We start from the raw sequence: 12,946 nt of genomic DNA, 5'->3' as shown, positions 1-12,946 counted from the left end.
TGTCCAGGTGAACTCACTGCTTCTGGAGCACCTTTACTGTTTTCTGCTTTCTCGTTTTCGTTGCAGATCTGAAGCCCTGGGTGTCGAATTTCACCTATCCAGGTGTGCATGACTTTTCTCAGCTTGCACTGGATGCCAACAGGAACCAGCTCATTGTGGGAGCAAGGTAAAGATAATCTTTTAATTAGTCTAGGGTTGCTGCTCAAGCTCTTTCCCTTCAGGTTCTGGCTTCAGAGGAGAGTGTGTTTCCAGCTTATGTGGCCAGTTTCCCCCTCAAAAAGAAAGCTATAATTTATGTAGAGGGACTTAGACATCTAGTATAATTGCAAAGAAGAGAAAATTACTAGAATTAAAAATAAAAAGATGCAATCAAAATGACTGGTCAATGAAGCAGAATGCTGGCATCTCACTCAGTATTGTGAATGTTAGAAGAGCTACAGTAAATTGTTCTGCATCATCCTTCTGCCAGCACAGAATTTGACTTTATGGTTTATTTGCCATAGCCGGACTTTTGCTTAGAACCAGGTTCATCTACACACCTTTGTGTAAGTGATAGAGGCAATGTGAATGGTTGATAGAGGCAATGTGAATGGTTGCTTTCTTCTCTCTTAGAATCTACTTCAGAACCTGTTTGCTTCCTCTGGCTGATGTAGTCAGATCCTCGCCCAAAGCAGTTTTGTGCAGCTCTTTCTTCTGGCCGATTGTATATAATTATCTTATATTTTCCTTTCTTTTTAAACATTATTTTTATTTAGGATATCATAAGAGTAGGGGGGAAACACATAAGGTAAGCACAGGCAAGATCTTACAAATTTAAAGCTATTTTGTAATGGGGAAAAGGACTATGCTTCAGTGAAATAATATATGTCAGAAATGGTTGAATCATGAGCCCCAAGAGCAACTGTTTTTTATTGCATAATAAACAGATAAGACAAGCCAAGAAAAAAAAAAAGACTAAGCATGGTCTAACAAATCAGTTAAAGTATAAAGTTAAAGTGTAACATTTGTAAGTATAAAGTATAAAGTTAAAGTATAACATTTAGAATCAGATAACATTGTGGTATCAGTTTCTGCTGTTAATGAAAATGGAGGAAGAGAGTCTTTCTTCCCAGTGTACTCAGCAGTAGAGGACAGGGACATGAGGAGCAGAGGTGGAAGAACTCATGGTACAAGCAAGAGAAAAGAGCAGAAGGAGAGTTTTATGCTTCACAGCAACAACTGAAGTGTGATTTAATATATGTTTTCTGCCTGTATTTGTGCAGTAAATAATAACACTTACCTTCCTGTAGCTGTTCAAACTGCCAGAGGCCCTCCTACTTTTCATACAGAAACATTTTACTTTTCAAGCTGTGGCGTTACTTGTGCTGGGATCTTTACCCAGAAATGATTAATATTTATTACTTCAGAATGGCATTCCTTTGGGGATGGCTGTGAACAGTGCCTTCTGCCAGGCATTGCACAGGCACGGTGCTCTGAGGAATTTGTGGTTTACATAATTGGGCTGCACGGCAGATTTCCCCCACACAGTCCCTCACCCCTGCTCAAACCCCACAGCAGTCCTGCCTCCCTGAGAGTTTGTACGAGTGTGGTTAGACAGGGGGTACAACATCATCATAAACAGGGGAGTGACAGCAAACCTGGCTTCCCAGCAGAGGTACATGATAACGCAGGGTATTGCCTCATGAGGAAGCAGTGACAAGTATTTATAGAATTTGCTCAGAGAAGTCAGTTTTCATGAAGCACTACCCACCTGACTGGGAGACTGAAAGTTTCAGTGGTGCCACATGGCTGTGCTGAGCAGTTCAGGGTACAGTTAATAAAGATGTAATTTCCCAGGGTTATTTTTTTTTTTGGTTGGATACACATGCTTGGTGTGGAGAAAGTGGAGAGTGCTGAGCCCATTTCCTCTTCACCATCTCAGCTCCACCCTGTGTGAGGTGACGGGGAGAGTTTCTTGAAAATGGGGTGTGGATGGGGTCCTTGGTGCTGCACAGGTCCGGGTGTGCTGAACTCCTGGAGCTGTGCCTGAGAAATGGGAAGGGGAAATAAAGCCTTTTCTGTTGCCTCCTTCCCTAATAAATCCACACCTTGTTCTGGACTATTTTTAGGGGTGATTTTTTGAGTCATTAGTTGCTCGTGCACCATCTGCTTGAATTTGCAAATGAAACAATACCTCAAAGAGATAGAAGCTGTCTCTATCCATCTCTGCAGGGTGTAATTTATGAAACCTAAATTTAAATGTTAACCATGTTTAAATGTGCTGCTGTAGATCATATTAGTAGTAATGCCAGCTATTCTGAGGTTGTGGAAGGAGTTTGGGATCAGGGTGGCGTTTATAAGTACTCCCACTTCTCAATTTCCTGGTTAACATCATTCTCTTAGATGATAGCGTTATAAATTATTTCAGACTACTTCTGTCTGTCTCTATTTAAAAGCAGCATGACCTCACCACAGCATCTCTTTGGCTTAGTTTGTCCTGTGTTTCAAAGCTTCATAGAAAATACTTCCTAGAAAATCCGGGGGTTCACAAGGGTTTTTGGTTTCAGGAATTGGACACAGCGTGACTGAAACTGTAAGAGGTATTGAGGGCATGCCATGCAGACAAGGAACTGCAATAACTTGAGCCTCAGATTTTTAAGCTTTATCCTTATCTAAGAGCCCTCCTTAAATGACTGGTGCTGTCTGAGAGTAAACCAGAGGAGTTTGATAACTCCACTGCACCAAACACCTGCCAAGTTAAAATCCCAGAAACAAAAGAATTAGTTTCAAAAGCCCACCATGGTTTCTAAGCAACGTATTTACTTGTCACATCGTTTGTAAAATCCAAACACTTGCAAGAAAGGATATGAATAGTTTAGAACATTGTAAATCTACACTACCCATATTATGAGTCACATTTCATTAAGTATAAAAACACACATTTCAAAAATTCATAACCTTCATTTTGACTCACAGTTTGCATGTTTTGTTTTTGTTTTGGATATAGTGTTAGTGTTTTAATGTACTGTTTTTCTTTTGTGAATGAGTGATTGTTTTGAAATATTTGCTGCTTTTTTCAGCTCTTGAGCACAAGTGATCGCCATTTGAACTTATTTTAATGGGAGGAAAAACAATAATCTAGACCTCATTATTAGTGAGAAAAAAATTGAAAATATCATCACAGTGATTTCACCTCTCTGTTGGAGAAGCAGTGCTCTGCTGTCTCACCTGTGCTGTAGGCAGGGTGCCCAGGCCCCAGGGAGGGTGAGTTTTTTGGAGGAGGGACATGGTGTAGCTGTGACATTCCACCTCCTCAAGGAGCCTTACTCCTTGAGACTGTCTCATTGCTGGCTGGGCACAGACAGAAGCCAGTAAAGAAGTGATGATATGAAAGATCCTGCTTGGAGGCAGGCCAAAAATCATGCTTCATAAGAGCTCCCTGGTGAGGACAACATAAAAGGTGTAAAGGAGGGTGGTTGAGACAGTGTGACAATCTGGCACAACAGCAAGCTGAAGGGAAACAGCTTGGACAACAGGAGGATGGCACCCAAACAAATGACTGCACAGAGAGTGGCTGGGAAGTCCTAAGGCAAACATTTGACTTTTCCCAGAAGGAAGCTACAGGGATGTCAGTTCACGGGGGGCTGTGGGGCTGTGAGATGTGATGATGGGGCTGTGGATGTGAGATGGGGCTGTGGATGTGAGAAGCACGGCTACAAGGGTCAGCCATTCGCAGTGAGTGGAGGTATTACTGAGGAAAACCAGCCAAAAGGCGTCATGGCCAGAAGCCCTCACAGTTCTGCCTGCAAAGAGGGCTCTCAGCTCCATCAGGAGATGGGAAAAGATCGTCCCCCATGGCTGTTGCGTAGGGAAGTGCAGATCAGGAGCCCTTGTCACAAAGGGCTGTTACCAACAAGAGCCTGGAGGTAGAGAGCAGGGAGCAAAAGCTGCATCAAGGAACTCAGAACTGGCAAGTAAAGTTCATGTCATTATGGACTGCCAGACTTCTCTGCAATAAATGTGAAACTACTGAACTGCTGGTGATGCAAGTCTTGATGCTTGACAGAGGTGATTTTCATACTTGATTTAGGGCTGATCTGAATGGGCCTGTTACTGCCAAGTAGACAGGTGCAAGGGAGGAGATACCATAGAATCATAGAAAGGCTTGGGTTGGTAGGGACCTTAAAGATCATCTAGTTCCAACCCTCCCACCATGGACAAATATGCCACCCACTGGATCAGGTTTCTCAGGGCCCCACTAAACCTGGCCTTGAACACTTCCAGGAATGGGACATCAATATGTTTAGTTTGGGGAGCAGGGAAGGTGCTGTATGAATTTTCAAGGGTTGTTTTAGGGGAAGCACAGCAGCTTAGGCACACCCTTTTCTGACTATTATGCTTCTGGCTGTATAAGCACTAAAAAAGCTCTGGGTCATGCAGGCTTAGGAGCTGAAAGCTGAATAGAATGACTGATGTTCCAAAAGAGTTCCTTCAAGTCACAGCTTGCAGAAATATGGCAAATTGTAAATATATTCTAGGACCCTCAACCAGCAGGCTTGGCACCCTGAGTTTATTGAAAGTCTCTGGTGTATGATAGATTAGTCTGTCAGGCACCTGGTTACATGCAGGTTTGTGGCTGAACATAGGCTCTTTCCTGCCTGTTTGGCAGAAAGCTCCAGAGCACTGCAGTAAAATGTTCAAAACCTGTGCTTGTCAGAAAATATCACTCTTACCCTTGGGCACCTTCAATCCTGTCCACATCTGGACTGCCACTACACCCTGAAGAGAATAAGTCTCCATAGATAATGTTGTCTAGGCAAAAAGCATTTTGCAAACCAGGAAATTCAGTGGCAGCAGTTAGGTCAAAGTAGTTCCACAGATCCACAGAGTATAAAATCTGTCAGCAATACTTTCTGTTGCTAAATGATCAGGGCCCCTCATCAACATTTATTCTCACAGGACTTCAGTGAGGCAAGAAAGCACTAATAATTTCACAGTATAGATGGGAATCCAAGGCCAAGAAGGATTAAGAGCCACCCTGCCCTGTGAAAAGGCTGTGATGTTGAGTCACATGAATATATTGCATATCTGAAAAGTAGTAGACCACTGTGCCTAACACAGCTACTCCTGCAGTGAGACTGCACTTTCTGAAGATACCAGTCAAGGTCTGCACAACCTCACTCTGCATTTGACTAATGTGGACACAGCCAAAGCTCTTCTCTGGGCTCAGAAAATCCACGGCATAGGTGTAATTTGGACCTTTTACTCTTGTATTTCCAGATGGTATTTTAATCACTTGCTCTCAGCCTTGCTTCTCCAAAGAAGATGCAAGTCTTCAAAATGTTCATGAAAGCCTGTGAGTCCCCACTGGGGCAGTGGGGCTTCAGCATGGCCAAAAAAATCAAGTCTCATATAGCACGGAGATGCAAACAGGTGAACACTGGGCACAACCACGTGGGCATAGCCAGCAGGTTTGCCCTGAAACAGTCAGGAGTGGTGTGCCATTTGTCCCTGTTAACATCTGAGTAGAGGATTTTCCTCAATACTTTTCTGAAAGAAATGGTCTGAACCATTTCTGGTGGCTTGTGTTATTTTTGCAGAGTCTTACGCCAGCTTTACCCCCTGCTAAGTCACATTGGGCTGAGAAATTACCTTGCCAGCTGAGGTATTAATGAGGACGTGAGCAAGCAAAGAACGTGATAATGTTTTTGATTATATTCAGATCATAGATAGGCAGCTGAAAGTTCTAGTGCAGAGAAATGGAGAGAAAGAAATGCCTTCCTTTCTCACTGTGATTTTTTCCTATTGGACAAAAGAATGCTCTAATTAAAGTTGCATCCTTGTATCATAGACTGGAGAGGGGCAGATAACATGGTGATGTGAGGGGAAAAAACCCCAAGTCAGTCTCTGAAATTAACAGAAACTTTGAAAGGACCATGATGTTTTTTAAAGAAATTGCCTGACCTGGGAGGTAAAGAATGTGGTGAAAATGAGAAAACTGTGATTAGACACTGCAGCTAGTTAAATCCATAATTGGGGTGCACAGTTTCTTTACAAAGGGAACAAAAGTGTGATTTAAAATTCAGGTTTTAACCTCTCTGGTTGAGCCTTCGATAGTTCAAAGGGAGATTTTCCTCTCTGATACTCTGCCAGGTGAGGTCAGCTCAGCCCTTGTGTAAAGTGTGGAGGGTGAAGCCCCACTGGGGTGTCTGTTTTTCACCTATAGGGTTTGCTTTCCTCTGCTGGTCTGCAAGCACTGTGAATTTGGCATACCCTAAATCTATGCTGTCCCTGACTTATACCCCTTAGGGAGGAGGGGAAAAGGTGTGGAAAGGATGAAGAACAGTTTTTGTAATTATGGGATTCTGGGAGGTTTAGAGCCTGGCCCAAATTTTGTTCAAAGCGTAATTTTTTTTCCCCTTTGTTAAAATTTGTGCATTTTCTCAAGCAAAGAATGTGAATTTTAGTGAACTCTGAATAAATAAATCAAATAAAATGCTATACTGCAGTACTGTCAGGTTGTTGGGATGGACCAATGCGCTGTAGGAGGGCAAAGGAGCAGTTTTGCACATTAATGTTGTACATGGAGAAGAGGGTGAGGCAGTGGCAGTCCCTGGTCTGTCATCTTTGTCGGCAGGGAAAACAGTTCTTCCTTCAAATCGCCTGCAAGGCACCACCATCCACTTCTCTGCAAAAGACCTCAGCACTTTCACAGCCAGTGCCTGCACAGCCAGTGCTGTGTGAAAGGCAATCCTGGTGCAGCACAGACTGATAGGAAAAATCTTTACACAGCAAATTGCAGACCTCACTAGAAAAATATCTCATATTCCAGATAAAATGAAAATTGGCGATACCCTATCACGAAAGCAGCCACCCATGAGAGGCTCACTTGCTTTAGTAACACACTGAGAATAATTAAGTTTGAAGATTGCATTTTTGAGAGTGTGATGGGTACAAACACAAGGTCAGGATACTTTGGCAAAAGCCTTGAAGACTTGGTCATAATGTGTTTTACAGCATCACAGAATAGGGCTGCAGAGCAGTTTTCCTCTGCATTACTGAAAATACTTTCTCTTGCTCTGGTTAAGGCAGTGATATGTCAGTTTTATATGGCAGGGCTCACCACAGTGGTTTGCATATCACTTTATATCCAGATGTTTAGGTGCTAAGCCTACTGTTCTGTGCCACTACCAAGGTATAAAAACCCAGCAAAGAGAAGGGATTGTTGGGCAATAACTTAATCTCACCAGCCAACTCTATCAGTATTTACACACAAGTCATGTTGAATTCATCCAGAGTTTGAGGAAAGCCTGGCAGAACTGAGGATGTTTACCAGCCTATGTAGGCAGGTGGGGAGGCTGCCAGGGACACTTTGAACAATAATCAGCGCATCAGAAGAGGAATTTTACATTGTGACTTACTGAAAGATAGGAGAGTAAAGGTCCCTCTGTGTCTTGGGGCCATATCAAGGCGCTGTAAGTGCTCTGTGGCTGCCAGCTGGATGAGAGAGGAAGAGAGGAGCTGTCAGACACATGTCAAAAAAGACATGAGGTGGCATGTGGGATAGTGTGTGATTGTCTGAGAGATGGAGTCACTCTTCCAGGAAAATAAGAACAAACCCACAAATGAATTTTGAAAATTTGGCTCAGGTTTCATCTCTGAGGTTTTTTTTCATCTAGTGAAAAAGAGGGAAGGAAATGTAACAAAACAAAACAAAGGAATTTGACCCTCATTTTATAAATATATTCTAACAATATTACAAAAAAATCCCAATCCCCATTCTTTGAAGTGTCTCAGGAGCATAGCAAATACTATCACCCCCAGGATGTGGAATCACTGTGCAGTGAGGCTTTGCCTCTCCTGCCCTGGGGAAAGAGACAGGCCAAAGACATCAGAGACAGCTTGCTGTTCCCTTTGCAAGCTGATGGAGGAAGGGACAAGGCTGTCAATCCAAAGGCCAATCCCCTTTCTGCTTCTCCCTTCCCCAGGAGCATCCATCCATCTAGATTTCTGCATATTGGCATAGCCCAAGTGTGCCTCAGCTTTGCTGTTGTCCTGCCTGCTCTGCAGCTGTGTCTGCCTCTTTTGACTCTTCCTAGAGTTGGCCCTGAACACACAGCATCGAGAGGAGCAGATCTGTGCCATGCGCCCCATGCCATTAAAGCTGATGGTAGTTCTCCTCCACTGAATGGAACATGGAAGAATTTCATCCTTGTTTCCATAGAGAAGTACTAACTGGGCTTCAGTGCAACAAAGAAACAGTAGCTGAGCCCCTGGCTCAATTTGGAAGCTGTTTAATCAGAATGATATGCTGCCTGCATAAGGATCCTCTTCTAAGAGGATGCTTCTCTAGCTGTGGCTGAATTTATAACCGAGAAAAGTTGCATGGGGAAAAGTAATTCTTCATAAAGCAACTGCATCATATTACTGGCTGCCATTTAGTATGGTTCTCTGTTGTACATCTATTGATTTTTGAGGAAGAATGATGTATTGGACAAGTTTTTCTCAATAGAAACAAAATGACTGGTGAATAAGGATCCAGCTTGTAGGGTAGCTGCTGGTTCTCCTCCTTTTCTCCAGCAAGTGTTTGCCAGGCGCTTCAAATGAACCACTGGAGAAACATTTGCAAATGGATTGTCACATCATACTCTGGACCAGGCATGTAATTAACTCCTTCTGAAAGCAAAGGACAGAATCATCCTTCAGGAGCTGGGTTTCTTAGTATGGTTGGCTAGTTCTGAAATGTGGATAACCATCTGAAAAGTTCAGCCACAGCTGGACCTGTGTAGAGGCACTGTGCATTAATCTAGCGTGAGATTTGGTAGCCAAGAGCCCTGGGGTCTGATCTTGATTCCATCACTGACTTGCTGTGTGCTTTGGAGAAGGTCATTTAACCTTTCTCTGGCTCATTTTCTCCATTAGTTTAAGGGGGGGAATGATACTAACCAGCTCCTGGGGAGTCGTGAAGCATGACTAAGCTGTGTTTGTCATGTAGTGTGGAAGTACAAAGTATATCTAAGGTCTCCAGGAACACAGATAGGAAGAGCTGACAGGAGTTGCTGGCTCCTAGCCCGAGGCTCAGCCCCAGCATGTGGCTTCCAGGAGTGCCAGAAGGGAGATTAGTTGTCATATGCTTAATTCTGTGTCATGTTTCATATCACCCAAAGGACCCCATTCTGTTAATTATTTTTCTTGATATCTACTCTGTGGCAGTTGTGAGTCCTTCTTGCAGACCTGGACCCTGACTGCAGCACAATCCCACCCTGAGGAGGGGAAGTGAGAGAGAGGTGCATATCTCTTCTTCCTGGCATCCAATCATAGGGTGCATCAGAATGGTTCAAAACTGACAGAGAAGGTTCTGAATGGACATTAGGAAGCATTTATCTACTGAAATAGTCTATTTTAGTCTATTTTACTTTAAGAACATAGGGAACCTCTTCCCAGAGCACCATGAGCCTATCTGAGGCTCCAGTATCTCACCCAAGCTGTGTTGGATGACTGTAGCAGTGCAGTAATAGTTCCCAAAAGAGGCAGTAACTCTTCACTCTGTTCTCTTCTACTTTCCCTGTCCTGGTTTTGGTAGGAATAGTTAATTTTCTTCTTCATAGCTGGTACAGGGCTGTGTTTTGGATTCAGTATGAGAATAATGTTGATAAGATACTGATGTTTTAGTTGTTGCTAAGTAGTGCTTATGCTAAGTCAAGGACTTCCCAGTTTCCCATGCTCTGCCAGGGAGCAGATGCACAAGAAGCCAGGAGGGAGTGTGGCCAGGATAGCTGGCCCAGACTGGCCAGAGGGATATTCCATACCCTGGAACATCATGCTTTAGTATATTAACTGGGGGCAGTTGGCCAGGAGGGGGCAAATGCTGATGGATGGGCTGGGCATCAGGCAGCAGGGAGGGAGCAATTGTACTGTGCAGCACCTGTGTTTCTTGGGCTTTATTCCTCTTTCTCATTATTATTATTGTTAGAACAATAACAACAATAACAACAATAACATTTGACTTTGTTTCAGTTATTAAATAGTTCTTATCTCAGCCTGTGAGTTTTACCTTTTCCCAATTCTCCTCCTAATCCCACTGGGGAGGGTGGGAGTGAGCGAGTGGTTGCATGGTACTTAATTGTTGGCTGGGGTTAAACCACAACATTCTCTCAACATGTATTTTTTCTGCATGATCAAACATTATTATCAGCTTCTCTTGGATTTGTTTCTACTTGCAAAGTAATTGCCTAGAAAGAGAGGGAGAGCCTGCCGTGTAAGGAGGGAGGAGGGAGTTTCTCATGCCTACTATAAAGTGTAGGGAAATAGCAACAAATGAGCAGGTGTAACATGGAGTGATTAAGGCAGTATATTGTCGGTTTCTGTGTGTGCATGTCCAAGTCCTCAGAGGTTCTGATGGTGACCAGCATGTGGGCTCCAAATTTGATAGCAGGAGTTGTTCTGAAATAGAGAGAGGTTTTCTTACCTTCTTGGTGTGTGAGGAGTTAGGAAATGTGAAAAAGCCTCACTCATTTAGATAGCAAAAATACTCTGAAGCTAGGAGAGCCTTTCATGTATACATGATCAGTCCATCAACTGCAAGGATGTTCCTCCTGATCTACCACAGCAGAACTGTAAAGCTGCTCTCTCTTAATTAGGAGGAAGCACCTTTTAATCATCCAGTATGGTGCTGACAGATGTGGTGCCTGAAAAGAGGCCTGAATGAGCAACTGAAGCATGTTGCAACCTTTATAGTTTCAGAGCTCCTAAGATGAAGAGTCTCTGTTATTATTCAAACACTCTTGTTATGTGGCTTCCCAATGGAAAGGCTTAAATTTGTCTTGTATCTCTGTTGCTCGGTGTCATCATAGCCAAAGTGCTCTGCCTTCAAAGTAAATTGTTTTAAGGCCAAGCGATGTGTAACCAATGCCTGTAAGTCCATGGGCACCACGTTACAAAGTTCTCCCAAGGTGCTATTGACTGCATGAAATAAATACTTGATAAGCAGATTTGACTTGGAAATGTCACGGCAAACATATTTAAGTGGGTATATTCTTCCACAACCTTTTCTGAAACACATCTCAGCTGCTCTCTTGCTGCTCTGGTACATACCAGGTACCAGGCAGAGTAAGCTCTTAAACATTTTACAAGCAGTGAAATACAAACTATGAAGCCAAGTAACAAATACTTTCATTTACAGGATTTCAGCTACAGTTTGGCTCTGTTCATATGCACACAGCATAGGGCTCCCAGTTCAAGAAAGTAATTCAACATCTACCCATGAGTGTAAATGACACTTCAGTACAGGTTTACATGCTGTGCCCCAACATTGAGGGCAAGTTATTCTCCTAACTAGGGCATAAACTAGTGGTCCAGGAGATCAGCTCCTGGTTATACTTCAGATATACTCTGTGATTTTGGCTAAATTACTCAGTCTGTGCTTTAAATTTAAATGAGAATGATGTGTCTTTTTCTCTCTTCTGTATGTATTCAGATGGCAAATTCTTTAAGCCTTGGTTTTATAGAGCAGGACAGTCTTTACAGCAGCTAATGTTGTATATCTGAGGTGGGGGATAATATCCCCCTGCAATCAGAGGTGACTGAGAGAGGATCTGCCCTCAGGTTGTTTAAACTGGCATTGGCTGAGAATCAATCTCCAGAGGAACCATCATCAGCCTACTGTGTGTCTTAATAGAGCCTTGCCTGAGACTTAAGGGCATTACTGTTTAACATGGGCATTTTCAGAAAGGCACTGATGTTTATGAAAAATAAGGTTAGTTGTAATAATAATTAGTAGTTGGAGGCATAATGTCATTTGTCCCAGAGCACTCAGAGGAGTGTAATCACTTGCTCTGGAACTGGCTGAAATGCAGCCAAATCTGGGGTGAAACAAAGCTTGTGTTTAACACTGTGGTGTGACGTTTTAGGACAGCAATTAAGAAGGTTGTCCTATCCCTCCAAGTTTGTGCACCAGCTTTTTATACAGAAGAAGGAGGGTATTTGAATATTGCTCTTCTGGCCTAGGCTGGTGGGTTTAATTTAGGAGAGAAAGGAATTAACCAGCATTCACTTAACAAGGGAGAATGGGAGGAAAAAAAATGAAAAAAAGACCAAGAAGGTACCTCATGCATTCATGTGGAGATCTCAGTGTTCTTATATACTTCTTAATCATACTCCTTCAGCTGCTCTAAATTATAGTTCAGCAAGGTATTAAGCAGACATAACTTCAAACACAAGCAAAAAAAAAGGACACAAATGGGGCAATTCTAGCTACAATAAACCATGCCTGTCATTCAGAGACCTTGCTCATTCTTGGACTGAAATTGCAGTTAAAATGCAGTTCATAAAAATGGTGCTGTCTGATTCAGCAGCTCTTTCCCTTTGGCGTTTTACTCCTGGTTTAGCTTTACAGAACAAGTATGGTTAAAAGAGCATGTTGTTAATTAAGGATTAGTCAGTTCTAGCTGAGCAGGTCAGCTGTAGTCAGGAGGTGTCTCTGATAGCCTAGTTTGCCTACAGGTGTTTGTATTGCTGCTGGTAGGATGTGAGAAGGATCAAACAAACAAAAAGAAACTGCCAGTGCCTGTACAGACACCAGGTGAGGCAAGCTGATAAAAAAGTAGGGAGACCCTCCTTTCTGCAAGAAAGCCTCAAGGTCAGACTTAGAGAGCTAAGGTTAGTATAAAGCTTTTGGAAGATCATTGTGCTATTCACATTAGCATTATGTTCCTGCCTGGTTTAGGTCTCAGCCACCCAAGTGGCTTTGTCCAGGTGCTACACAGCAGTCACTGGGAGCACAGACTGGCTTTATTGAAATGGACACTATCCCTGTCTGCATCTGTTTTGGCTGAGTGCAATGAAAATTGTGTCCTTTGTGTATGTCTCTTTCATTAAAGATACTTTGGTTGAATTTGCTCTGCAGTGCTATCAGGGGAAAAAAACCCCTAATATTAAAACTTATTACCTAGTCAAACTGTCCAGCTTT

General features: G+C 42.9%; 1 protein-coding gene across 1 annotated transcript in view; it reads left to right on the top strand.

The window, feature by feature from the left end:
• The window catches only part of SEMA5B (semaphorin 5B), a gene marked incomplete at both ends in the record, with an annotated part of 130,900 nt that overhangs the window by 14,984 nt on the left and 102,970 nt on the right, over positions 1–12,946 (top strand). The window contains one exon of the mRNA XM_082285215.1: positions 67–166. Coding sequence (XP_082141341.1) covers positions 67–166 — 100 coding nt within the window. The remainder of the gene's footprint in view (positions 1–66; positions 167–12,946) is intronic.

Source organism: Coloeus monedula (genome assembly GCF_965178545.1).
Source record: "Coloeus monedula genome assembly, chromosome: 7".
NCBI classification, from domain to species: Eukaryota; Metazoa; Chordata; class Aves; order Passeriformes; family Corvidae; genus Coloeus; species Coloeus monedula.
The sequence above is the reverse complement of the archived record's forward strand: the minus strand, read 5'-3'. Positions and strand labels throughout refer to the sequence as shown.